The sequence below is a fragment of the Melanerpes formicivorus genome, unplaced genomic scaffold (assembly GCF_026170545.1).
Source record: "Melanerpes formicivorus ecotype bairdi unplaced genomic scaffold, bMelFor1.0.p_v2 SCAF_1126, whole genome shotgun sequence".
Lineage (NCBI taxonomy): Eukaryota > Metazoa > Chordata > Aves > Piciformes > Picidae > Melanerpes > Melanerpes formicivorus.
This window is the reverse complement of record NW_027143478.1, coordinates 27,207-54,136: the sequence shown is the minus strand read 5'-3', so window position 1 is coordinate 54,136 and position 26,930 is coordinate 27,207. Positions and strand designations below refer to the sequence as shown.

Genomic DNA, 26,930 nt, shown 5'->3' with positions numbered 1-26,930 from the left:
AGCCCCAGCCCTGCCCCAGCCGCAGCCCCAGGCCTGCCCTCAGCCCTGCCACAGCCCTGGCTCCTGCCCCAGCCCTGGCTCCAGGCCCAGCCCCAGCCCTGCGCCAACCCAGCCCCAGCCCAAGGCCCAGCCTCAAGCCTAGTCCTGCCCCAGCCCTGGCCCCAATCCAGCCCCAGCCCTACCCCTACCTCAGCCCTAGCCCCAGCCCTGTCCACAGCCCCAGCCCCAGCCTCAGCCCCACCCTCGCCACCAGCCCAGCCCCAGCCCCAACCTTGGCCCCAGCCCAGCCCCAGCCCCAGCCCTGCCCCAGCCCAGCCCCAGCCCAGCCCCAGCCCCATTCACAGCCACAGCCCAGCTCCAGCCACAGCCCAGCCACAGCCCTGGACCCAGCCCCAGCACAGCCCCATCCCCAGCCCTGCCCCAGCCCTGCCCTCAGCCCAGGCCCAGCCCGAGCCCCGCCCCAGTCCTGCCCCAGTCCCGGCCCCAGCCCCACCCTGGACCCAGCCCCAGCCACAGCCCAGCACCAGCCCTGCCCCAGCCTAGCCCCAGCCCCAGTCCAGCCCCTGCCCTGGACCCAGGCCCAGCCCCAGCCCAGCCCCAGCCCAGCCCCAGCCACCGCCCAGCCCCATCCCTGCCCCCAGCCCAGCCCCAGCCCCTCCTTGGACCCAGCCCCAGCCCTGCCCCAGCCCTGCCCCAGCCCAGCTCCAGCCACAGCCCAGCCCCAGCCCTGGACCCAGCCCCATCCCCAGCCCTATCCCCCATCCCCGCCCCAGCCCCACCCCCTGGCCCCAGCCCTGGCCCCAGCCTAGCCCCACTCACGGCCCCATAAGCGGCCCCAGCCCAGCTCCAGCCACAGCCCTGCCCCAGCCCCAGTCCAGCCCCTGCCCTGGACCCAGCCCCAGCCCAGCCCTAGCCCCAGCCCCAGCCCGGCCCCAGCCCTGCCCCGGCCCAGCCCCAGCCCCAGCCCCAGTCCAGCCCCTGCCCTGGACCCAGCCCCAGCCCAGCCCTATCCCCAGCCCCAGCCCTGCCCCAGCTCAGCCACAGCCACAGCCCAGCCCCAGCCCTGGATCCAGCCCCAGTCACAGCCCCGACCCCAGCCCAGCCCTAGCTCAGCCCCAGCCCCACCCTCAGCCCCAGCCCATCTCCAGCCACAGCCCAGCCACAGCCCTGGACCCAGCCCCAACCCAGCCCCAGCCCTAGCCCCAGCCCTGCCCCAGCCGCAGCCCCAGGCCTGCCCTCAGCCCTGCCACAGCCCTGGCTCCTGCCCCAGCCCTGGCTCCAGGCCCAGCCCCAGCCCTGCGCCAACCCAGCCCCAGCCCAAGGCCCAGCCTCAAGCCTAGTCCTGCCCCAGCCCTGGCCCCAATCCAGCCCCAGCCCTACCCCTACCTCAGCCCTAGCCCCAGCCCTGTCCGCAGCCCCAGCCCCAGCCTCAGCCCCACCCTCGCCACCAGCCCAGCCCCAGCCCCAACCTTGGCCCCAGCCCAGCCCCAGCCCCAGCCCTGCCCCAGCCCAGCCCCAGCCCCAGTCCAGCCCCTGCCCTGGACCCAGGCCCAGCCCCAGCCCAGCCCCAGCCCAGCCCCAGCCACCGCCCAGCCCCATCCCTGACCCCAGCCCAGCCCCAGCCCCTCCTTGGACCCAGCCCCAGCCCTGCCCCAGCCCTGCCCCAGCCCAGCTCCAGCCACAGCCCAGCCCCAGCCCTGGACCCAGCCCCATCCCCATCCCCATCCCCAGCCCTATCCCCGTCCCCGCCCCAGCCCCAGCCCTGCCCCAGCCCAGCCCCAGCCCAGCCCCATCCCCATTCACAGCCACAGCCCAGCTCCAGCCACAGCCCAGCCACAGCCCTGGACCCAGCCCCAGCCCAGCCCCATTCCCAGCCCTGCCCCAGCCCTGCCCTCAGCCCAGGCCCAGCCCGAGCCCCGCCCCAGTCCTGCCCCAGTCCCCGGCCCCAGCTCCACCCTGGACCCAGCCCCAGCCACCGCCCAGCCCCAGCCCTGCCCCAGCCTAGCCCCAGCCCCAGTCCAGCCCCTGCCCTGGACCCAGGCCCAGCCCCAGCCCAGCCCCAGCCCAGCCCCAGCCACCGCCCAGCCCCAGCCCTGCCCCCAGCCCAGCCCAGCCCCTCCTTGGACCCAGCCCCAGCCCTGCCCCAGCCCTGCCCCAGCCCAGCTCCAGCCACAGCCCAGCCCCAGCCCTGGACCCAGCCCCATCCCCATCCCCAGCCCTATCCCCGTCCCCGCCCCAGCCCCGACCCAGCCCCACCCCCGGCCCCAGCCCCTGCCCCAGCCAAGCCCCAGCCCCAGTCCAGCCCCTGCCCTGGACCCCGTCCCAGCCCCAGCCCAGCCCCAGCCCAGCCCCATCCACCGCCGAGCCCCAGCCCTGCCCCCAGCCCAGCCCCACCCTGGACCCAGCCCCAGCCCCAGCCCTGCCCTAGCCCCAGCCCTGCACCGAACCCAGCCCCAGCCCCAGTCCAGCCCCAGCCCTGCCCCCAGCCCAGCCCAGCCCCTCCTTGGACCCAGCCCCAGCCCTGCCCCAGCCTAGCCCCAGCCCCAGTCCAGCCCCTGCCCTGGACCCAGTCCCAGCCCCAGCCCAGCCCCAGCCCAGCCCCAGCCCCAGCCCTTTACCCAGTCCCAGCCCCAGCCCTGCCCCAACCTAGCCCCAGCCCCAGTCCAGCCCCTGCCCTGGGCCCAGCCCCAGCCCCACCCCAACCCCAGCCTCATCCCCAGCCCAGTGCCAGCCTCAGCCCCAGTCCCATCTGTTCCCCTAGCCCAGACCTGCCCCAGCCCCATCCCTGCCCCCAGCCCAGCCCCAGACCTTTACCCAGCCCCAGCCCCACCCCCGGCCCCCGCCCCCCGGCCCCAGCCAAGCCCCACCCCCGGCCCCATCCCCGGCCCCAGCCAAGCCCTAGCCCAGCCCTGCCCCAGCCCCAGCCCTGCCCTAGCCCCAGCCCTGCACCGAACCCAGCCCCAGCCCGGCCTCAGCCCTGCCCCAGCTCTGGCCCCAGCCCTGTCCCCCAGCCCTGGCCCCTGCCCTCAGCCCCTGCCCCAGCCCTGCCCTGGCCCAGCCCCAGCCCGGCCCCAGCCCCAGCCCCAGCCCTGCCCCAGCCCAGCCACAGCCCAGCCCCAGGCCCAGCCCCAGCCTAGCCCCGGCCCTGCCCCAGCCCTGGCTCCTGCCCCAGCCCTGGCTCCAGCCCCAGCCCCAGCCCTGCCCTGGACCCAGCCCCAGCCCCACCCCAGCCTCATCCCCAGCCCAGGCCCAGCCCTGCCCCAGCCCAGTCCCAGCCACCGCCCAGCCCCAGCCCCAGCCCCAGCTCTTCCCCAGCCCAGTCCTTGTCCCAGCCCAGCCCCAGCCCCGGACCCAGCCCCATCCCCAGCTCTGCCCCAGCCCAGTCCTTGTCCCAGCCCAGCCCCAGCCCTGGACCCAGCCCCAGCCCCACCCCAGCCTCATCCCTAGCCCTACCCCAGCCTAGCCCCAGCCCAGGCCCAGCCCTGCCCCAGCCCCAGCCCCAGCCCTGCCCCAGCCCTGCCCCAGCCCAGCCCCAGCCCCATTCACAGCCCCAGCCCAGCTCCAGCCACAGCCCAGCCACAGCCCTGGACCCAGCCCCAGCCCAGCCCCAGCCCCAGCCCTGCCCCAGCCACAGCCCTCAGCCCCAGTCCCAGCCCGGCCCCAGTCCTGCCCCAGCCAAGCCCCAGTCCAGCCCCTGCCCTGGACCCAGCCCCAACCCAGCCCCAGCCCTAGCCCCAGCCCTGCCCCAGCCGCAGCCCCAGGCCTGCCCTCAGCCCTGCCACAGCCCTGGCTCCTGCCCCAGCCCTGGCTCCAGGCCCAGCCCCAGCCCTGCGCCAACCCAGCCCCAGCCCAAGGCCCAGCCTCAAGCCTAGTCCTGCCCCAGCCCTGGCCCCAATCCAGCCCCAGCCCTACCCCTACCTCAGCCCTAGCCCCAGCCCTGTCCGCAGCCCCAGCCCCAGCCTCAGCCCCACCCTCGCCACCAGCCCAGCCCCAGCCCCAACCTTGGCCCCAGCCCAGCCCCAGCCCCAGCCCTGCCCCAGGCCAGCCCCAGCCACCGCCCAGCTCCAGCCCAGCCCCAGCCCCAGCCCCAGTCCCAGCCCTGCCCCATCCCAGCCCCAGCCCAGCCCCAGCCCCATTCACAGCCACAGCCCAGCTCCAGCCCCAGCCCTGCCCCAGCCTAGCCCCAGCCCCAGTCCAGCCCCTGCCCTGGACCCTGTCCCTGCCCCCAGCCCAGCCCCAGCCCCTCCTTGGACCCAGCCCCAGCCCCAGCCCTGCCCCAGCCCTGCCCCAGCCCTGCCCCAGCCCAGCTCCAGCCACAGCCCAGCCCCAGCCCTGTACCCAGCCCCATCCCCAGCCCTATCCCCGTCCCCCGCCCCAGCCCTGCCCCAGCCCCACCCCCGGCCCCAGCCCCTGCCCCAGCCAAGCCCCAGCCCCAGTCCAGCCCCTGCCCTGGACCCCGTCTCAGCCCCAGCCCAGCCCCAGCCCAGCCCCAGCCACCGCCCAGCCCCAGCCCAGCCCCACCCTGGACCCAGCCCCAGCCCCAGCCTAGCCCCAGCCCCAGCCCAGCCCCTGCCCTGGACCCAGCCCCTGCCCCCAACCCAGCCTCATCCCCAGCCCAGGCCCAGCCCTGCCCCAGCCCAAGCCCCAGCCCCAGCCCCAGGCCCATCCGTTCCCCCAGCCCAGCCCAGCCCAGCCCAGCCCCATCCCTATTTCTGCCCCCAGCCCAGCCCCAGCCCCAGCCCTGGACCCAGCCCCAGCCCTGGACCCAGCCCCAGCCCCAGCCCTCTCCCAGTCCCTGCCCCAGCCCCAGCCCCAGCCCCAACCCTGGCCCCAGCCCCGGCCCCAGCCAAGCCCCACTCACGGCCCCATAAGTGGCCCCAGCCCAGCTCCAGCCACAGCCCTGCCCCAGCCCCAGCCCTGCGCCGGCCCAGCACCAGCCCCAGCCCAGCCCCTGCCCTGGACCCAGCCCCAGCCCAGCCCCAGCCCCAGCCCCAGCCCAGCCTCATCCCCAGCTTAGGCCCAGCCCTGCACCAGCCCCAGCCCCAGTCCCAGTCCTGCCCCATCCCAGCCCCAAGCCCCAGCCCTGCCCTCAGCCCAGCCCCAGACCCAGCCTGGCCCCAGCCCTGTCCCCAGACCCAGCCACAGCCCAGCCCCAGGCCCAGCCCCAGCCTAGCCCCGGCCCTGCCCCAGCCCTGGCTCCTGCCCCAGCCCTGGCTCCAGCCCCAGCCCCAGCCCAAGCCTTGGTTCCAGCCCCAGCCCTGTGCCAGCACTACCCCAGCCCAGCCCCGGTCCCAGCCCAGCCCTAGCCCGGCCCCAGCCCCAGCCCCAGCCCCAGCCCTGCCCTGGACCCAGCCCCAGCCCCACCCCAGCCTCATCCCCAGCCCAGGCCCAGACCTGCCCCAGCCCAAGCCCCAGCCCCAGCCCCAGCGCCAGCCCCATCCCCATCCCAGCCCCCAGCCCAGCCCCAGCCACCGCCCAGCCCCAGCCCCAGCCCCAGCCCTGCCCCAGCCCAGTCCTTGTCCCAGCCCAGCCCCAGCCCTGGACCCAGCCCCAGCCCCACCCCAGCCTCAACCCTAGCCCTGCCCCAGCCTAGCCCCAGCCCCAGCCCCAGCCCTGCCCCAGCCCAGTCCTTGTCCCAGCCCAGCCCCAGCCCTGGACCCAGCCCCAGCCCCACCCCAGCCTCATCCCTAGCCCTGCCCCAGCCCAGCTCCAGACACAGCCCAGCCACAGCCCTCAGCCCCAGCCCCAGCCCGGCCCCAGTCCTGCCCCAGCCCCGGCCCCAGCCCCACCCTGGACCCAGCCCCAGCCCCACCCCAGCCCAGGCCCAGCCCTGCCCCAGACACAGCCCTGCCCCAGCCCCGGCCCCAGCCCCACCCTGGACCCAGCCCCACCCACAGCCCAGCCCCAGCCCTGCCCCAGCCTAGCCCCAGCCCCAGTCCAGCCCCTGCCCTGGACCCAGTCCCAGCCCCAGCCCAGCCCCAGCCCAGCCCCAGCCCCAGCCCTTTACCCAGTCCCAGCCCCAGCCACACACCCGGCCCCATCCCCGGCCCCAGCCCAGCCCTAGCCCAACCCTGCCCCAGCCCCAGCCCTGCCCTAGCCCCAGCCCTGCACCGAACCCAGCCCCAGCCCGGCCTCAGCCCTGCCCCAGCTCTGGCCCCAGCCCTGTCCCCAGCCCTGGCCCCTGCCCTCAGCCCCTGCCCCAGCCCTGCCCTGGCCCAGCCCCAGCCCGGCCCCAGCCCCAGCCCCAGCCCTGCCCCAGCCCAGCCACAGCCCAGCCCCAGGCCCAGCCCCAGCCTAGCCCCGGCCCTGCCCCAGCCCTGGCTCCTGCCCCAGCCCTGGCTCCAGCCCCAGCCCCAGCCCTGCCCTGGACCCAGCCCCAGCCCCACCCCAGCCTCATCCCCAGCCCAGGCCCAGCCCTGCCCCAGCCCAGCCCCAGCCACCGCCCAGCCCCAGCCCCAGCCCCAGCTCTGCCCCAGCCCAGTCCTTGTCCCAGCCCAGCCCCAGCCCTGGACCCAGCCCCAGTCCCACCACAGCCTCATCCCTAGCCCTGCCCCAGCCTAGCCCCAGCCCAGGCCCCGCCCTGCCCCAGCCCCAGCCCCAGCCCTGCCCCAGCCCTGCCCCAGCCCAGCCCCAGCCCCATTCACAGCCCCAGCCCAGCTCCAGCCACAGCCCAGCCACAGCCCTGGACCCAGCCCCAGCCCAGCCCCAGCCCCAGCCCTGCCCCAGCCCCAGCCCTCAGCCCCAGTCCCAGCCCGGCCCCAGCCCTGCCCCAGCCCCAGCCCAGCCCCAGCCCCAGCCCCAGCCCTGCCCCAGCCACAGCCCTCAGCCCCAGTCCCAGCCCAGCCCCAGCCCTGCCCAAGCCTAGCCCCAGCCCCAGTCCAGCCCCTGCCCTGGACCCAGTCCCAGCCAAAGCCCAGCCACAGCCACAGCCCACAGCCCCAGCCCCAGCCCCAGCCCCAGCCCCACCCTGGACCCAGCCCCAGCCACCGCCCAGCCCCAGCCCTGCCCCCAGCCCAGCCCCGCCCCCAGCCCAGCCCCAGCCCCTCCTTGGACCCAGCCCCAGCCCCAGCCCAGTTCCAGCCCTGCCCCAGCCCTGCCCCAGCCCTGCCCCAGCCCAGCTCCAGCCACAGCCCAGCCCCAGCCCTGGACCCAGTCCCATCCCCAGCCCTGTCCCAGTCCCCGCCCCAGCCCCAGCCCCACCCCCGGCCCCAGCCCCTGCCCCAGCCAAGCCTCAGCCCCAGTCCAGCCCCTGCCCTGGACCCAGTCCCAGCCACCGCCCAGCCCCAGCCGTGCCCCCAGCCCTGCCCCAGCAACAGCCCTAGCTCCAGCCCAGCCCCACCCTGGACCCAGCCCCAGCCCCAGCCCAGCCCAAGCCCTACCCCAGCCTAGCCCTAGCTCCAGCCCAGCCCCACCCTGGGCCCAGCCCCAGCCCCACCCCAGCCTCATCCCCAGCCCAGTCCCAGCCCCAGCCCCAGCCCCAGCCCCAGCCCCATCTGTTCCCCTAGCCCAGACCTGCCCCAGCCCCATCCCTGCCCCCAGCCCAGCCCCAGCCCTTTACCCAGCCCCAGCCCCAGCCCTGTCCCAGTCCCCGACCCAGTCCCAGCCCCAGCCACACCCCCGGCCCCATCCCCGGCCCCAGCCCAGCCCTAGCCCAACCCTGCCCCAGCCCCAGCCCTGCCCTAGCCCCAGCCCTGCACCGAACCCAGCCCCAGCCCGGCCTCAGCCCTGCCCCAGCTCTGGCCCCAGCCCTGTCCCCAGCCCTGGCCCCTGCCCTCAGCCCCTGCCCCAGCCCTGCCCTGGCCCAGCCCCAGCCCGGCCCCAGCCCCAGCCCTGCCCCAGCCCAGCCACAGCCCAGCCCCAGGCCCAGCCCCAGCCTAGCCCCGGCCCTGCCCCAGCCCTGGCTCCTGCCCCAGCCCTGGCTCCAGCCCCAGCCCCAGACCTGCCCTGGACCAAGCCCCAGCCCCAGCCCCACCCCAGCCTCATCCCCAGCCCAGGCCCAGCCCTGCCCCAGCCCAGCCCCAGCCACCGCCCAGCCCCAGCCCCAGCCCCAGCTCTGCCCCAGCCCAGTCCTTGTCCCAGCCCAGCCCCAGCCCTGGACCCAGCCCCAGTCCCACCACAGCCTCATCCCTAGCCCTGCCCCAGCCTAGCCCCAGCCCAGGCCCAGCCCTGCCCCAGCCCCAGCCCCAGCCCTGCCCCAGCCCTGCCCCAGCCCAGCCCCAGCCCCATTCACAGCCCCAGCCCAGCTCCAGCCACAGCCCAGCCACAGACCTGGACCCAGCCCCAGCCCAGCCCCAGCCCCAGCCCTGCCCCAGCCCCAGCCCTCAGCCCCAGTCCCAGCCCGGCCCCAGTCCTGCCCCAGCCCCGGCCCCAGCCCAGCCCCAGCCCTGTCCCCAGCCCAGCCCCAGCCCCTCCTTGGACCCAGCCCCAGCCCCAGCCCAGTTCCAGCCCTGCCCCAGCCCTGCCCCAGCCCTGCCCCAGCCCAGCTCCAGCCACAGCCCAGCCCCAGCCCTGGACCCAGTCCCATCCCCAGCCCTGTCCCAGTCCCCGCCCCAGCCCCAGCCCCAGCCCCACCCCCGGCCCCAGCCCCTGCCCCAGCCCCAGCCAAGCCTCAGCCCCAGTCCAGCCCCTGCCCTGGACCCAGTCCCAGCCACCGCCCAGCCCCAGCCGTGCCCCCAGCCCTGCCCCAGCAACAGCCCTAGCTCCAGCCCAGCCCCACCCTGGACCCAGCCCCAGCCCCAGCCCAGCCCAAGCCCTACCCCAGCCTAGCCCCAGCCCCAGCCCAGCCCCTGCCCTGGACCCAGCCCCTGCCCCAACCCAGCCTCATCGCCAGCCCAGGCCCAGCCCTGCCCCATCCCCATCTCTGCCCCCAGCCCAGCTCCAGCCCCATCCGTTCCCCCAGCCCAGCCCAGCCCCATCCCCATCTCTGCCCTGGACCCAGCCCCAGCCCCAGCCCAGTTCCAGCCCTGCCCCAGCCCTGCCCCAGCCCTGCCCCAGCCCAGCTCCAGCCACAGCCCAGCCCCAGCCCTGGACCCAGTCCCATCCCCAGCCCTGTCCCAGTCCCCGCCCCAGCCCCAGCCCCAGCCCCACCCCCGGCCCCAGCCCCTGCCCCAGCCCCAGCTAAGCCTCAGCCCCAGTCCAGCCCCTGCCCTGGACCCAGTCCCAGCCACCGCCCAGCCCCAGCCGTGCCCCCAGCCCTGCCCCAGCAACAGCCCTAGCTCCAGCCCAGCCCCACCCTGGACCCAGCCCCAGCCCCAGCCCAGCCCAAGCCCTACCCCAGCCTAGCCCCAGCCCCAGCCCAGCCCCTGCCCTGGACCCAGCCCCTGCCCCAACCCAGCCTCATCGCCAGCCCAGGCCCAGCCCTGCCCCATCCCCATCTCTGCCCCCAGCCCAGCTCCAGCCCCATCCGTTCCCCCAGCCCAGCCCAGCCCCATCCCCATCTCTGCCCTGGACCCAGCCCCAGCCCCAGCCCTCTCCCAGTCCCTGCCCCAGCCCCAGACCCAGCACCACCCCTGGCCCCAGCCCCGGCCCCAGCCAAGCCCCACTCACGGCCCCACCCCCGGACCCAGCCCAGCTCCAGCCACAGCCCTGCCCCAGCCCCAGCCCTGCCCCGGCCCAGCCCCGGCCCAGCCCCTGCCCTGGACCCAGCCCCTGCCCAGGACCCAGCCCCTGCCCAGGACCCAGCCCCAGCCCCACCCTCAGCCCCAGCCCAGCTCCAGCCCCAGCCCTGGACCCAGCCCCAGCCCCAGCCCAGCCCCAGCCCCAGCCCCAGCCCAACCCCAGCTCCAGCCCTGCCCCATCCCAACCCCAGCCCCAGCCCAGCCCCCAGCCCTGGCCCTGCCCCAGCCCAACCCCAGCTCCAGCCCTGCCCCATCCCAACCCCAGCCCCAGCCCAGCCCCCAGCCCTGGCCCTGCCCCAGCCCAACCCCAGCTCCAGCCCTGCCCCATCCCAACCCCAGCCCCAGCCCAGCCCCCAGCCCTGCCCTCAGCCCCAGCCCCAGCCCCAGCCCCACACTCGGCCCCAGCCCAGCCCCAGCCCTGCCCCAGCCTAGGCCCATCCCCAACCCAGCCCCATACCCAGCCCAGCCCTTGCCCTGGACCCAGCTCCAGCCCCACTCCAGCCTCATCCCCAGCCCAGGTCCAGCCCTGCCCCAGCCCAAGCCCCAGCCCCAGCCCCAGCCCTGCCCCAGTTCAGCTTTAGCCCAGCCCTGCCCCAGCCCCAGCCCTGCCCAAGCCTTGGTTCCACCCCAGCCCCAGCCCTGCGCCAACCCAACCCCAGCCCAAGGCCCAGCCTCAAGCCTAGTCCTGCCCCAGCCTTGGCCCCAATCCAGCCCCAGCCCTACCCCTACCTCAGCCCTAGCCCCAGCCCTGTCCGCAGCCCCAGCCCAGCCCCAGCCCTGTCCCAGCCTAGCCCCATCCCCAGCCCAGCCCCTGCCCTGGACCCAGCCCCAGCCCCACTCCAGCCTCATCCCCAGCCCAGGTCCAGCCCTGCCCCAGTCCCTGCCCCAGCCCAGTCCTGGTCCCAGCCCAGCCCCAGCCCAGCCCCTGCCCTGGACCCAGCCCCAGCCCCACCCCAGCCTCATCCCCAGCCCAGGCCCAGACCTGCCCCAGCCCCAGCCCCACCCCTGGCACCAGCCCCGGCCCCAGCCAAGCTCCAATCAATGCCCCATCCCCGGCCCCAGCCCAGCGCTAGCCCAGACCTGCCCCAGCCCCCGCCCTTCCCCAGCCCCAGCTCTGCACCGAACCCAGCCCCAGCCCGGCCCCAGCCCTGCCCCAGCTCTGGCCCCAGCGCTGGCCCCAGCCCCAGCCCCTGCCCCAGCCCCAGCCCTAGCCCAGCCCTGCCCTCAGCCCCAGCCCCAGCTGCAGCCCCAGCCCCACCCTCGGCCCCAGCCCCAGCCCCACCCTCGGCCCCAGCCCAGCCCCTGCCCCAGCCCTGCCCCGGCCCAGCCCCAGCCCCATCCCAGCCCCTGCCCTGGACCCAGGCCCAGCCCTGCCCTAGCCCAGCCCCAGCCCCAGCCCCAGCCCCAGCCCGGCCCCAGTCCTGCCCCAGCCCCGGACCCAGCCCCACCCTGGACACAGCCCCAGCCCCAGCCCAGCCCAGCCCTGTCCCAGCCTAGCCCGAGCCCCAGCCCTGCCACCAGCCCAGCCCCAGCCCCACCCTGGACCCAGCCCCAGCCCCAGCCCTGCCCCAGCCCTGGACCCAGCCCCAGCCCCACCCCAGCCTCATCCCCAGCCCAGGCCCAGCCCTGCCCCAGCCCAAGCCCCAGCCCCATCCCCAGCCCCAGCCCCATCCGTTCCCCCAGCCCAGCCCAGCCCCATCCTCTTCCCTGCCCCCAGCCCAGCCCTAGCCCCAGCCCCAGCCCTTTACCCAGTCCCAGCCCCAGCCCTGCCCCAGCCTAGCCCCAGCCCCAGTCCAGCCCCTGCCCTGGGCCCAGCCCCAGCCCCACCCCAGCCTCATCCCCAGCCCAGTCCCAGCCCTGCCCCAGCCCAAGCCCTAGCCCCAGCCCCAGCCCCAGCCCCATCCGTTCCCCTAGCCCAGACCTGCCCCAGCCCCATCCCTGCCCCCAGCCCAGCCCCAGCCCTTTACCCAGCCCCAGCCCCAGCCCTGTCCCAGTCCCCGACCCAGTCCCAGCCCCAGCCCCACCCCCCGGCCCCAGCCCCGACCCCAGCCAAGCCCAACCCCCGGCCCCAACCCCGGCCCCAGCCCTGCCCCAGCCCCAGCCCTGCCCTAGCCCCAGCCCTGCACCAAACCCAGCCCCAGCCCGACCCCAGCCCTGCCCCTGCCCTGGACCCAGCCCCAGCCCAGCCCTAGCCCCAGCCCCAGCCCTGCCCCAGCCCAGCCCCTGCCCTGGATCCAGCCCCTGCCCTGCCCCAGCCCAGCCCGAGCCCCAGCCCAGCCCCAGCCCTGGATCCAGCCCCAGTCGCAGCCCCGACTCCGGCCCAGCCCTGCCCCAGCCCCACCCTCAGCCCCAGCCCAGCTCCAGCGACAGCCCAGCCACAGCCCTGGACCCAGCCCCAACCCAGCCCCAGCCCCAGCCCCAGCCCTGCCCCAGCCGCAGCCCCAGGCCTGACCTCAGCCCTGCCACAGCCCTGGCTCCTGCCCCAGCCCTGGCTCCAGCCCCAGCCCCAGCCCTGCCCATGCCTTGGTTCCAGCCCCAGCCCCAGCCCTGCGTCAACCCAGCCCCAGCCCAAGGCCCAGCCTCAAGCCTAGTCCTGCCCCAGCCCTGGCCCCAATCCAGCCCCAGCCCTACCCCTACCTCAGCCCTAGCCCCAGCCCTGTCCGCAGCCCCAGCCCCAGCCCCAGCCCCACCCTCGCCACCAGCCCAGCCCCAGCCCCAACCTTGGCCCCAGCCCAGCCCCAGACCCAGCCCTGTCCCAGCCCTGTCCCTGCCTCAGCCCCAGCCCCGGCCCCATACTCGGCCCCAGCCCAGCCCCAGTCCTAGCCCTGCCCCTGTCCCCGCCCCAGGCCTAGCCCGGCCCCAGTCCCCGCCCCAGCCTCAGCCACAGCCTCAGCCCTGTGCCAGCCTTACCCCAGCCCAGCCCCGGTCCCAACCTAGCCCAAGCCCTGGCCCAGCCCCAGCCCCAGCCCCATCCTTGCCCCCAGCGCAGTCCTTTTCCGGCCCCAGCCTGGCCCCAGCCCCAGCCCGCCCCAGTCCCTGCCTCAGCCCAGTCCTGGTCCCAGTCCAGCCCCAGCCCAGCCCCTGCCCTGGACCCAGCCCCAGCCCACCCCAGCCTCATCCCCAGCCCAGGCCCAGCCCTGCCCTAGCCCCAGCCCCACCCCCGGCCCCAGCCTCTGCCCCAGCCCAACCCCAGGCCCAGCCCTGCCCCAGCCCAACCCCAGCCCCAGCCCAGCCCCCAGCCCTGGCCCTGCCCCAGCCCAACCCCAGGCCCAGCCCTGCCCCAGCCCAACCCCAGCCCCAGCCCAGCCCCCAGCCCCGGGCCTGCCCCAGCCCTAACCCAGTGTGGCCGGTTGACGTTGCCCCCTTAAGAAAGGGAATATGGTGGACCGAAGTTGGTAAACAGAAAGAATAATCTAAACTATTTCATTGGTGAACTGGGAGTGAACTGGGAGTGAACTGGGAGTGAACTGGGCACTCTGGTACTTCTATCTTTAGTCTTGCTTCCGCCTCTCCACGGTGCAGCAGCTCTCTTTCTCTGCTCGGCTTTCTGCCAAGGCCTCGGCCTTGAAGACCAGATAAAAGCCGGTATTAACTCCCTTCCAATTAACACGAACTGCTTCTAACATTTTTTTCCCTCTCTTTTCTTTCTCTTTCTATCCCATTCTGGGGAAAGGTGGGGGAGAGAGGGGAGAGCGGAGGTGGGGAACCCCCTCTGCCGAGGGGGGTCACTCTCATTTCTGTGTTACTCTGTTGTATATCTTTGTATATATTGTAGATATTGTCAATTTGTAAATATTCCCCTGCACACCCTACATTGCTTTGTAAATATAGCTCCACTGCTTTGCTAATTCAGCTTGTGAGTTTTTTTTTCCTTCAAGTTTCTTTCCCTTTGCTTTACAAGGGGGAAGGGAGGAGGCTTCTTGGCCTTACCCTTCCACCCCATGACATTTTTTTTATTGGCGCCCAACGTGCGGCAGATAATTAGTTTAATTTATTCCTTGATTGATTTAGTGTTTTCCAGCTGAATTAGCAAACATGAAGGTGTTGTGGTTTGTGGAGCGATTATTCTTTTCAAATTTTGGGGCTCTGGTTTACAGATATTGTTTGGGTTTGATTTTGGATTACCTGGGTAAATATTTGGTGCGGACAATTTATATGTGGGTTATGTATAGAGTTAAATTATGGTATGGAAAATGTATTAATTTATTATGGCCAGTGAGATACAGGAATGTTACCTCCACCACTCTCCCAATTGAGATAAAGGGTTTTAGGATTCCACCTGAGGAGAGAGTAACTTTAGGTGATGCCTGGGATCCAAAGGTGATTTATGTGATGTGTATAATTCTGCTGCTGGTGATAACTAATGTGTTTTCTCTGTATTCCTTGTGGCGAGAGAACAAGGTGTCCAGAGCTTGTTTTGTTATTAAAACTAGATCAAAAAGAAAATGCCGTGGCTCTCGATCAGTCCCAGAGTCATCTAGTGATGAGGACTGTGGAGAACCCGTGTCAGTTAAAAAGAAGGCTAAAAAGTTAATTGGTAAAGCAGCTCTAAATGACTTTGCTGATTCTGGCAAGCTGCCAAGGGCATCGGCTGGTATCAACATGGCACCTACTCCTTCTCCTACTCCTTCTCCTTCTTCTTCTTCTCCGTCGGCCATTAACGGAGCAACGTCACTTCCACCCACTCCCTCGGTGGGACCGGAAGTCACTGCCCCAGAAGCTGATTTATCTCAGGACCTGTCAGCTTCCATTAAGGTGGCTGTAAATTCAAACACAGCTCCAGTTAAGGTGGCTTCTTTAAAGACTAGAGGTGGAAAGGGCAAAGATGGAGAAGAAGAGGTGGAGACTGATCCTGGTGAGGGGCCCTCTACTCTAAAAGATCCTGCTGAGGAGGAAGAGAAGGTTTGTTTTAAAGATCTAGCTAACCTAGTGAGATCAAAGCAGGATAGAGATGAAGTTAGGAAAGCAGCTGGCAAAGGTGGTTCTCAGCTTAAAGAGATCCTTAGGAGAATGACAGCAGGATTATATGGGCAAAGAATTCAGGGAGACGAAGATGAAGATGATATTTTGGAGTGTTCTTCTCCACGGGAGGAATTGCAAAATGTCCGTAAAGACTTCACCAGGGCAGATAAGGAGCCAGTTCTAGCTTGGCTTAGTAGGTGTTATGATACAGGTGCTTCAGCTCTAACAGTTGGAGACAAGTCAGCAGCTCAGTTAGGAACTCTCTCAAGGGACAATGGAATAGATAGGCATCTAGGCGAAGCTCTCGGTAAGGTTAATCTGTGGATACGCCTTTTAATGGCGGTTGCCCTGAGATACCCTTCCCGAGATGATCTTTCCTGGAATCCTAAACCCTGGACTACCATAGATGAGGGAATTAAGCGCTTGAGAGAATTTGCTGTTAGAGAGCTACTCTATGGTGAACATGAAACTCTGAATCCTGATGACATTCCTGTGGGTATTGGTCTTGCTAAAAAGATCATCAAACTTGCTCCTTCTAATTATGCAAACATTCTGGCAAGTAGGATTGTATCAAGAAGTTATGGTGGAGCTTCTCCTGCAGTTGGCCAATTCAGTGATCAAATGAGACAATTGGAGGATAGCATGACACGTGGTTCTTTGGTTTCGGCCATTAAAATGATGTCTGGTGATATACAGAATTGCATAAGAGAGTTAAAAGATGAATTTAGAAATTCCATATCCCAATTGGCACAAAGGGATAATTTCAATTCTTCCTCCAGGTGGATACAAGTTTCATCTGTGAGGAATACACGTCCTCCAAGGAGGTCATTCCAAAACAGGACGTTCCAAAACAGGTCGCTCCAAAACAGACCACCAAGGCAATCACGTAGAACTATTTGGATAACTCTGCGTGATCAGTTTGGTGAGAACATGAACCGCTGGGATGGCCAACCAACTTCTAATCTTTTCAAGAGACTGAGGGAATTGCAAAGTGGCAGAACCCAAGGTAGCAATACCAGAAGGGTAGCTGTTACTTCCACAGTTCCCCAGAATGACTCTTATGGCTCCAACAGTGGCTCCAGTTATAACATGCAAAGTTATAACCCTGCAAACTATGTGCAATGCACACGTGCGCATGTTCCCCATAACTAGGGGTGCCCTGCCTCCCGCCAGGGGGAGGAGAGGGATAACAGAGATAATAGAATCTATTGGGATGTGTACATCCAGTGGCCTGGCACTTCACAATTTCGGAAGTACAGGGCCTTGGTTGACACAGGAGCTCAGTGCACCATAATACCATCAAATTATCAGGGATCAGAGTCTATAACTATTTTGGGAGTCACTGGTGGATCTCAAGAGTTAAGTAAGGTAGAGGCTAATATAAGTCTAACTGGTAAACAATGGAGGAAGCATACAGTTGTGACTGGACCTGATGCACCTTGTATTTTGGGAATTGATTTTCTAAGAGAAGGGCGTTTCAAAGACCCTAGAGGTTACAAATGGGCTTTTGGAGTAGCTTCTATAGAAATTGATGGACAAAAATTGAAGCTGTCTGCTAGACCTGAGCTTTCTGATGAATCTGCAGTTGTGGGACAACATAAGATACAGGACATTAAATTGCCGGTTGCTTCTCAGACTGTGCATCACAGACAATACAGAACCAACCGTGACTCTTTGTTGCCCATTCAGAATCTGATTCGTCAGTTGGAGAGTCAGAAAGTCGTCAGCAAAACTCATTCACCTTTCAACAGTCCAGTGTGGCCTGTGCGGAAGCAGAATGGAGACTGGCGTCTGACGGTAGACTACCGAGCCCTGAATGAGGTGACACCACCTATGAGTGCAGCAGTACCAGACATGATGGAGCTACAGTATGAGCTGGAATCCAAAGTGGCCAAATGGTATGCTACCATAGACATTGCTAATGCATTTTTCTCTATTCCCATAGCAGAGGAATGCAGGCCTCAGTTTGCTTTCACCTGGAGAGGAATTCAGTACACTTTCAACAGGCTGCCAATGGGCTGGATCCACAGCTCAAGCATCTGTCATGCAGTGATCCACGATGCTCTGGAGAAAGGCGGTGCTCCAGAACACATCCAGTTCATCGATGATATCATTGTCTGAGGTAAAACTGCTGAGGAAGTCTTCAAGAAAGGTAACAAAATCATTGACATTCTTCTGGATGCAGGTTTTGCCATCAAACGCGACAAGGTGAAAGGACCTACCACAGAGATTCAATTTCTGGGAGTGCGGTGGCAGGATGGACGCCGACACATTCCAGTGGATGTGGTAAATAGAGTCTCTACCATGGCAAGTCCCACAAACAAGCAGAAGACCCTACGTTTCTTGGGGATAGTGGGATTTTGGAGACTGCACATTCCTGGATACAGTCAGATTGTGAAACCTCTGTATGATGTGACTCGAAAGAGAAACCATTTCCACTGGGGACCTGAACAACAAGCAGCCTTTGACCAGATAAAGCAAGAGGTAGTTCAAGCAATGGGTCTGGGACCTGTCCGAGATGGTCCAGACATTAAGAACATTTTGTACACGGCTGCAAGTGACAATGGTCCAACCTGGTGCTTGTGGCAAAAAGCTCCAGGTGAGACACGTGGACGACCTCTTGGTTTCTGGAGTCGAGGTTACAGAGGTTCAGAGGCTAATTATACTCCAACAGAGAAAGAAATTTTAGCTGCCTATGAAGGAGTAAAAGCATCTTCTGAAGTGATTGGAACTGAATCACAACTTCTCTTAGCTCCCAGATTACCAGTTATGAATTGGATATTCAAAGGCAAAGGCTCCACACCACATCATGCCACAGACTCAACCTGGTCTAAGTGGATGGCTCTGATAACACAGAGAGCTCGAATGGGAAATCTTGAAAGACCTGGTCTAGTGAAGGTGATCTCAAGTTGGCCTGAAGGTATCAACTGTGCTAAACCTCCAGAGGAGAAAGTAACTCGTGCTGAGGAAGCTCCTCCTTACAATGACCTTTCTGATGATGAAAAGAAATATGCTTTGTTCACAGACGGTTCCTGTCGTCTTGTTGGAAACAAGCGAAGGTGGAAGTCTGTGATGCCGAATTTTGCCCCAAAAGGTGAGAATAACTGCCTAAGAGACTCAGTTTAAGTCAGATAGACAGGAGGTATTTTTATTAGCAACACGTTGGAGAAATCACTAAATGGATTTCTCCCTTTCCCGTAACAAAAGCATGTCTCTTATGCAGTTTTGGATGTGGTATTGCATCAGATCATATACATAATCATATCTTTGCATACATATTCATAGGGGGCGTGGTGTAGGCGGAGCGTGGGCGGGGACATCTCTTTTGAGGATCTTCTTGGTGGTCATTCCGGTGGCCTTCATCATGGGCAGGGGTCTCCTGATGAGTCTTCCTCTTTAAACTTTTGAACTCCTTTCCTAATTTGGTCAATTCCCGGTGTGTCTGGCTTGGTTCCGCTGACTTGACAAGGCTCTTAGGGTCAGTTTGACCTTGTTGGCTCTGAATCATGCTTGCCCTAATAGTTCTTATCAGTCCTTATTCCTTATCTCCTTTTTCTGACACAGTGTCCCATGCCTTAGCCAATTTATTGCTCTATCTGGTTTATGCTTTCTTCAATTGCTTCACATTCTATGTTTTAACCCATTATTTCTCGAAAGCTATCTGTTTTGGGGCTTCATTTCCCCCCTTTTTCTTATAACTTACGAATTCTTTCGTCAAATTCTAATCCTATAGGGCGCTGATACGCTCGTACCATAGCCCAAACCATTTGGGTCCTTTTCATTATGATTCTTAGTCTCCACCACATACAAATATTTGTGAGAGTTAATAGTAACAGAACTACAATTACTATTAGCATTGGGTGCACCAGATAGTTGAAGACCTGTGTAGCTGTTGGGGAGTATCCTGTAAAGATGTCCCACCAATGATGCTGGCCTACTTGTTCTACTTTGGTCAGGACATCTTTTATTTTTTCTGAATTATGTTCTACCTGCCATACCATTCGTTTAGTTGTTTGATTCACCTTTTGCACCAATTTCTTCACTTTAGGATGTGCGAGCATCGCTTTAAGAATTTTGACATCCATCCCTATTTGTAATTTCGGTATCTCTTGATATAGGTTAAAATCTGCGTTAATTAGCTGTTGAGTAGTTATTGGGACAGTATAATGAAAATCACAACCCACTATCTTGGTGAAGTTGCACACAGAGAAGTTAGTATTGTTAGTCTCCTCTTGGCAATTATCTATAGTGACATTGTCACAAGCTGTCCTCACGCAAGCACACCCATTCCCTATATAGTAAACTTGTGATTGTGTTCTATTATGTGAAAGCATTTCAAAGGTACATACACTATTTTCGACATCTAAGCATAAGTCTACTACAGCGTTGTCGCAAACATAGCCTAATTGTCCTCTAGGAATCATGCCTCTGTGCTAACTGATTGCCACCTATTTTTGGTATAATCATAACTGGCCCATTTTCACTGGACTAAAGGTAATTAGGTTATGTTTAGAGGCTGGCATCAAGGGTCGAATTGTTAATACTAGCTGCCTTGTTTTTCCTTCCACTGGGATTTGGTCTCTCTTGTATGCTACCATGGAGGGCTGATGCCATACTTTACTCATGTATGGCTGATTGTTACGTAAGGCATAAACCTCGAAATAGGGTCCCTTCTCTCCCCTCTCCGGGTGGATACACTGGTGTGCATGAGACCATGGGTCTATTGGGGCAGAGCCTTGGGGAAGAGCTATACTTATCGAGAGTCCAATGATCAGAGTTGTAAAGGTTTGAGGTGGAGTCAGGATCATGGCGTCTGCTCTTCTTGTTTGTTCTCCGGAGCTTTCTTGACTCGTGAATAATGGATCCACGTAGGTCGCTCCTTGATCCGAACCGCGGTGAAGGTAGTCAGCAGCACTTGGAAAGGTCCTTCCCACTTCTCTTGTAGGGGTTTCACTAAAAGATTCTTAACATACACCCAATCACCGGGATTAAACGGATGCAATTTGCAATCAGGTTGTTTAGGTTGGTGCTCTATCACCACAGTAGCATTTTTGTCAAACTGTTTTCCCACCGTAATTACATAATCATAAATGTACTGATCACCGATTTGGCCTATAGCGTCCCCATTCATGACTTGCATAGCATAAGGTCTACCATACAAAATTTCAAATGGGCTTAACTTTTCTTTTGATCTTGGTTTGACTCTCAGCCTCAGTAGAGCAATAGGCAGAGCTTGATACCACTGCAAATTAGTCTCCTGACATATTTTGGCAATTTGCTGTTTAATAAGATGATTCATCTTTTCCACTTGCCCACTGGCCTGTGGACGGTAAGGCGTGTGTAATTGCCATTTGATTTGTAATGCTTTGCTTATTGCTCTCACTGCTTTTGCACAGAAATGTGTACCCCTATCCGAAGAAATGCTCTTCGGTACCCCAAACCGTGGAATAATTTCATTCAACAGTACTTTAGTTACTTCTCTTTCCTTATTTGTCCTGCAAGGGAATGCTTCAGGCCACCCAGAAAACGTATCAGTTAATACCAACAAATACCGAAACCCCCCTTTTCTTGGGAGTTCAGAAAAATCAATTTGCCATACTTCACCTGGGAATTTACCTCGATTTATGGCTCCTTGGTGTACCTTGGTTCCCGTATTCGGGTTGTTTTTCAGACACTGCTCGCACTGGGATGTAACGTGTTTTATAGTAGTAAATAATTTCGGTCCTGCTATCCTGGTTTGCAAATATTGGTAAAGCGAATCTAGACCCCAATGGGCCTTCTCATGTTCTGCCTTTACAAACTGCCACATCACGTTTCCTGGTATTACTAACTGTCCTGTTTCCAATTGACCCCAACCATTTTCTAATATTTTGCCCTTATTTCTTCGTATCCACCTATGATCTGATTCCTGGTAATCTGGCTGGATGTTGGTATCCAGCTCTCCTGGTATTAGGGCCGTTATTTTCACTTCCCTAGTCCTCGTGGCAGCCAATTTAGCTTCTGTATCTGCCTTCCTGTTTCCTATTTCTGGAATAGTGTTACCTTTCAAATGTCCCTTACAATGCATTATGGCCACTTGTGCTGGGAGTTGGACCGCCTCTAGCAATCGCAGAACCTCCTCTGCATGTTTGACCGTTTTTCCTTGTGTAGTCAACAGTCCTCTTTCTTTCCAAATGGCTCCATGAGCATGTACAATGGAAAAGGCATATTTAGAGTCTGTCCATATATTAATTTGCATGTTCTCCGCCAATTCCAGGGCTCGAGTCAGAGCTATCAGTTCTGCCTTTTGAGCTGAGGTCCCTGCAGGCAAGGAGTTCAACTCAATTACCCTTTCTGTAGTAGTGACTGCATAGCCAGCCATTCTTACTCCTCGCTTCACGAAGCTGCTGCCATCTGAGAACCAGTTATCCGCATCTTCAAACGGCTCTTCTTTGAGATCCGGGCGACTGGAGTAGACTGCTTCAATTGTTTCCAGGCAGTCGTGTTCGATGGGTTCTGCTGGGTCTCTTCCTTCTAGAAATGAAGCTGGGTTCACAATGTTAGTTACCTGAATGGTTATGTCATCTGATTCAGCCAGGATGGCCTGGTATTTTAGGAATCTGGAAGGCGACAGCCAATGGTTGCCTTTCTGTTCCAGCACAGCTGACACAGTGTGAGACACTAACACAGTCATCTTTTGACCCAACGTGAGCTTCCTGGCCTCTTCTATGTTAATTATTACTGCGGCCACTGCCCTCAGACAGCCTGGCCATCCTTTACTTACTTCATCCAATCGCTTGGAGAAGTAGGCCACAGCTCTCTTGTGTGGTCCCAATTGCTGTGCTAGGACTCCTAGGGCCATCCCTTGTCGCTCATGGGAGAACAGCCAGAATGGTTTTGATACATCTGGGAGACCTAAGGCCGGTGCTCTCATTAGCTCCAGCTTCAACTTCTTGAAGGCCCCTTCTGCCTCGGGAGTCCAAACTAGGACGTTCTTAGTCTCCTTCAACAAATCATACAGTGGTTTAGCGAGTATCCCGTACTGGTAGATCCATAGCCGACACCAACCTGTCATCCCCAGAAAGGTGCGCAGATCTCTCACCGTCTCTGGTTTAGGTATCTGGCAGATGGCCTCTTTCCTAGCTGCTCCCAGGGATCGCTGTCCTCTGGAGACTTCGTATCCCAGGTACACCACTTCTTTTTGCACCAGCTGTGCTTTCTGTTGAGAAACTCGATATCCACTTAAACCCAGGAAATTTAACAAGGAAATAGTCCATTCAATGCATTCTTCCTCCGTCGTTGTTGCTATTAGGAGGTCGTCTACGTACTGCAGAAGGGTGCCATCTCCCAGCGGCCTTTCCCACTGTTCTAATTCTTTGGCTAACTGGTTCCCAAAAATCGTGGGGGAATTGCACCATCCTTGGGGCAATACCGTCCAGGTAAGTTGAGTCTTTCTTCCTCTATCTACAGATTCCCACTCAAAAGCAAAAATCTTTTGACTTTTGGGGGCTAAAGGAAGGCAGAAGAATGCGTCTTTTAAATCTAATACGGTGAACCAGGCCAAATTATCCTTCAGTCTAGTTAAAAGTGTGTATGGATTAGCAACTACCGGATGTAATGTCTTGGTTATTTCGTTTACTGCTCTCAGATCCTGAACTAGTCTATAGGCTCCATTAGGTTTCTTTACTGGCAGGATTGGTGTATTAAAATCTGATTCGCATTCTACCAATAACCCCAGTTCCAAAAACCTTTTGATTATGGGCTCGATCCCCTTCCTGTCTTCTATCCTCAGGGGGTATTGTTTTCTTATCACCGGTTTTGCCCCAACTTTAAGTTCAACAACAATCGGTACTGCTTGTTTTGATTTTCCAGGTATATCAGTAGCCCACACTAATGGGTATGTCTTGTTCAGGATTCGCTCGAAATTGTGATTCTCAGGTTTAGGTTCCACACAACTGATCGTTAGGCTTAGAGCTGTAATCAGTTGTTCCTCATTTACTTTTAATTCCAATTTGTCTTTGTTGAACTTTATTATGGCTCCCAAGTTCTCCAATAGGTCTCTCCCCAATAAGGGCTTTGGCGAATTTGGTAAATACAGGAACTGATGAATTCCCATTTGTTTCCCAATTTTGTATTTAATGGGTTTCAAAAAGTAAGCCTTTTCTGGTTGGCCTGTTGCTCCCACAACTTGTACAAATTCATCACTTTTAGGTACCAATTCCTGATTTAAAACCGAAAAAGTTGCTCCCGTATCAATCAAAAAGTTCAATTCCTTTTTACCTTCCCCTAGCTCCATTTTAACCAGTGGGTCTGCTAGGGTATGGCCCACCGGTCCTGCTCATTCACTATCCTGATGTGTGGTAGTAGTAGTGGCCATTAGCCTTTCCCTTCGTTGGGGGCATTCTCACTTCCAGTGTCCCATCTGTAGGCAGTACGCACATTGATTTGCCCCTACTCTAGCTGGGTGGGGTTGGAGCCTCCCTCCCCTTCCTGCTGGGTTGCCTCTACCTCTTCCCCTGGTTCCAGGTTCCAAGTAACCTGTCTTCTGAGCTGCCACTGCTACAGCCACTACTCGCGCTATCCTCCTGTCCTCTTTTTTCTTCTCCTCAATCTCTCTATTATTGTATACTTTCCATGCCTCATTCAGCAGTGTCTCTAGGTTTTTATTTGCTGGATGCTCAAGTTTTTGTAATTTCTTTCTGATGTCTGGGTTACTCTGTCCCATCATCAACCCTAACAAGTGCTGTTTCCCTTCTTCTGTTGCTGGGTCCAGGGGTATGTATTGTCTCATCGCTGCCCTAAGTCTATCCAAAAACTCTGATGGGGTCTCATCCTTTCCCTGCCTGATGTCATATAGCATTGACCAATTGATAGCCTTAGGGATCGCATTACGCAAGCCCATCGCTATCAGTTTTCTATACTGCACTAGCTGTTGATAGTGCTCTGCATTGCCCGGGTCCCATTCTGGTTTACTGCTGGGAAAATTATCTTCTAGTCTTCCTGATAATACTTGAGCATGTCGTTTTCCTGTTTCCAATACGAGTTCCCTTTCTGTATCTGTCAACTCTGACAGCATCACTTCTATATCCTCCCAATCAATATCTAAATTCTTTGCCATTAATTCAAACCTCTTCGCTACTCCCTCAGGATTTCTCCTGAAATTCCTTGCCTCATCCCTCCAATTGTTCAAATCATTTGTCAAGAACGGCACCTTTACTCTAGTCTTTTCCCCTAACGTTGGTACAACTTGTCGGAGAGGAGCTATCGTATTGTTCCCTTCCTCTCTTTGCTTTGCTTCCCCCCGTGCCACAGATCTGGTATAATACGAGTGACCGATCTCTTCCCCGGGATCTCCTTCCTGTGCCTCAATGTCTCCCCAATTCTTTCTCTTCTCTTTCCTCTTCCCCCCTTCCTGTTCTTCATTTTCCCCTCCTATCTCTATTAAATCATCCATCCGATTCTCGTCCTGCGTCTGTCGCCCTTTTTGTATCTGCCGGCTCCTATCCTGTCCCGGGCTGCTGTCCCTCTCATCCTCTGCTCCCCTCCCATTTCTCTCATCCTTTATCTGAATTACTATATTAAGTTGTTCTCTGCCCCCCTTTTTGCATATCTCGTTATCATCCTTTTCACTATATCTCAATTCAGAGACGCCGCCTCTCAGTTTAGAGACGCCGCTTCCCAGTGAGTTACTTTTGTCCCCAGTCCTTGGTGTGCTGGTTTCCATTCTACAAACGTCTCCACTTCTGGATGTGTTGTTATCCCCATATGGACTGAGCTCGGGCAGGCTACATGTCTCCCTTTGGCTCTCTGCTCCTGACGGACTGCCTTCCTCCCTTTCGACTTCTAATCTGGGTGGGCTGTCAGCATCCATGTAGCTCCCCGACCCCTGTGGACTATCTAGTCCCTGAGGGCTGCTTTTCCTCTCGTCAATCCCCGATTTTAATGGACTATCTTCCTCCCAACTGTTGTCTAACTTCTGAGGGCTGTGCCCAAACTTAGATTTCCACCATCGCTCCAGTTCCTTTAATGGGCTGGGATCCCCTTGTTCCTCTTTTGGCCTGGGAAGAGGCCCTTCCCACCCTGGAGCGAATGGATGGTATTCCCTCAGGCTTATTTCGCTCTCCTTTCCACTATCTCTTCTTGTTAGCTTGAGACACTGCTGTCCAATACTACATGCATCACAGCAACGTTCTTTAGGCTTTGGACCCTTCTTATCCCTTTCCAGGGCTAGTACTAGGGGATCCTGAGGGGCTACATTAATTCCGCACTCTTTTTGCCACTCAGGTTTATTCCTTAGAGTGAAGAACGTGTCTGCGTACATCACCTCATCCCATTTATTAAGCCGGCGGAGGAAGAGCATCAGTTGTAAAACAGTGTTATAATTAGTTGTTCCCTCCGGTGGCCATTTCTCATTGTCGTCTAACTTATACAATGGCCACCACTGTGTACAATATTTAAGGAGTGTCTTTTTACTTATGCTTCCCCCTGGAATTCCTCCCAAGTCCTTCCAGTGCTTCAAGATACATCCTAATGGAGTTTTCATATTTACGTCCTTACTCTGTCGCCCTCCCATGGCTGTTCCCGGAATAGTCTCTTTCTCCCACAAGCACTATATACCAATATATATATTTTAACACACAATTTCCAATCGCTTTGTCCGTCTCCGACCTGGCTTCTCGCGAAGAACAGGAAATGCGGATCAGGACTCCCTCTCGCTTCACAGCGATGCTGCGTCTCATTCACTCACACTCTTAACGCATCCATCCAAACTATCCTACCTTTCCGGTCTACCCGAGTACGCTGCTTTACCACGAGATGTTGCTGGTCAACCGTATAATACCGATACCAGTCAGCTTCGGGATGTCAGCTGTAAACCAAGGTACGGTTTGCAGATGATATCACAATAAATTCTTACACACAAAAGAGATTACAGTTAACACAAAATACCGAGTACTAAATTACGAGATTCTTGCAGACAACATAACAATGTTAGACAAAAGTATAACACAAATGTATCCTCTCAGAAGCACAGCAACAACATTAAGATGAAAGAGAAACATACACCCGATTAACAAACACCCAGTGGGGACTCGAACCCCTATTTCCAGCGGGGACTCCAACCCCTATTTCCAGTGGGGACTCGAACCCCTACTTCCAGTGGGGACTCGAACCCCTATATACGGGATTTTGCCAGGGCGTCCCCGGGCCTTCCCGTCAGGTGACCACGTCTGGTCCCCGTTTCCCAGTCAAAGCGCTTTATCCCAAAATCAATAAACAATTAAAATACCTCTTGATTGGAGCAGGAGATGCAGGTAACCCTTCGTCCACCAAGGAGCGCTGGTCCGGGGGGGTCTCTTCTGACAAAAAGTCGTCAGGGGCGCCCAGAGGGTCCCGGCCCCGGCCCCGGCTCGGGAGGACCCCTTAAGGTCTGGATCTCCTGTCTGGCTCCTGGCTGGCTCGCCAGAAAATGATGCCGAATTTTGCCCCAAAAGGCAAGAATAACTGCCTAAGAGACTCAGTTTAAGTCAGATAGACAGGAGGTATTTTATTAGCAACGCGTTGGAGAAATCACTAAATGGATTTCTGCCTTTCCCATAACAAAAGCATGCCTTTTATACAGTTTTGGACGTAGTATTGCATCAGATCACATACATAATCATATCTTTGCATACATATTCATAAGAGGCGTGGTGTAGGTGGAGCGTGGGCAGGGACATCTCTTTTGAGGATCTTCTCGGTGGTCATTCCGGTGGCCTTCATCATGGGCAGGGGTCTTCTGATGAGTCTTCCTCTCTTAAACTTTTGAACTCCTTTCCTAATTTGGTCAATTCCCGGTGTGCCTGGCTTGGTTCCGCTGACTTGACAAGGCTGTTAGGGTTAGTTTGACCTTGTCGGCCCTGAATCATGCTTGCTCTGTCAGTTCTTATCACTTATCTCCTTTCTCTGTCACAGTGTCCCATGCCTTAGTAGATTTATTGCTCTATGTGATTTGTGCTTCCTTCAATTGCTAACCCATTATTTCTTAAAAGCTATCTGTTTTGGGGCTTCAAGATCCAGCCCATCCCCTGCCCAAGCCCCAGCCCAACCCTGCCCCCAGCTCAGCCCCAGCACAGCCCCAGCCCTGCCCCAGCCCTGCCCAGCCACCAGCCCACCCTTGCCCCAGCCCCAGCCCAGCCCTAGCCCCAGCCCAGCCCCAGCCCAGCCTCGGCCCCAGCCTCCAGCCCCAGCCCTGCCCAAGCCTTGGTTCCAGCCCCAGCCCCAACCGTGCCCAAGCCCCAGCCCCAGCCCAGCCCCAGCCCTGCCCCAGCCCCAGCCCAGCCCCAGCCCTGCCCAAGCCTTGGTTCCAGCCCCAGCCCCAGCCCTACCCCATCC

At 60.6% G+C, this 26,930-nt stretch overlaps 1 protein-coding gene across 1 annotated transcript; it reads right to left on the bottom strand.

Moving 5' to 3' along the window:
• Positions 1-19,383: 19,383 nt before the first annotated feature.
• Positions 19,384-24,429, bottom strand: LOC137461103 (uncharacterized). The gene is made up of 3 exons (XM_068171002.1): positions 23,776-24,429; positions 20,196-22,779; positions 19,384-19,532 (listed from the first exon to the last, which is right to left on the bottom strand). Exons 1-3 carry the CDS (start codon positions 24,427-24,429, stop codon positions 19,384-19,386), a joined length of 3,387 nt encoding a protein of 1,128 aa, XP_068027103.1.
• Between the last annotated feature and the right edge of the window lie 2,501 nt (positions 24,430-26,930).

Coding starts and splice junctions, on each gene's coding strand:
- LOC137461103 (XM_068171002.1), bottom strand. CDS start 24,429: ATGGATGCTGACAGCCCACCCAGATTAGAAGTCGAAAGGGAGGAAGGC. Junction 22,780..23,775: donor CGTTAGGGGAAAAGACTAGA/GTAAAGGTGCCG, acceptor GTTTTAAATCAG/GAATTGGTACCTAAAAGTGA. Junction 19,533..20,195: donor CCAAGGAGCCATAAATCGAG/GTAAATTCCCAG, acceptor AGAATCTTTTAG/TGAAACCCCTACAAGAGAAG.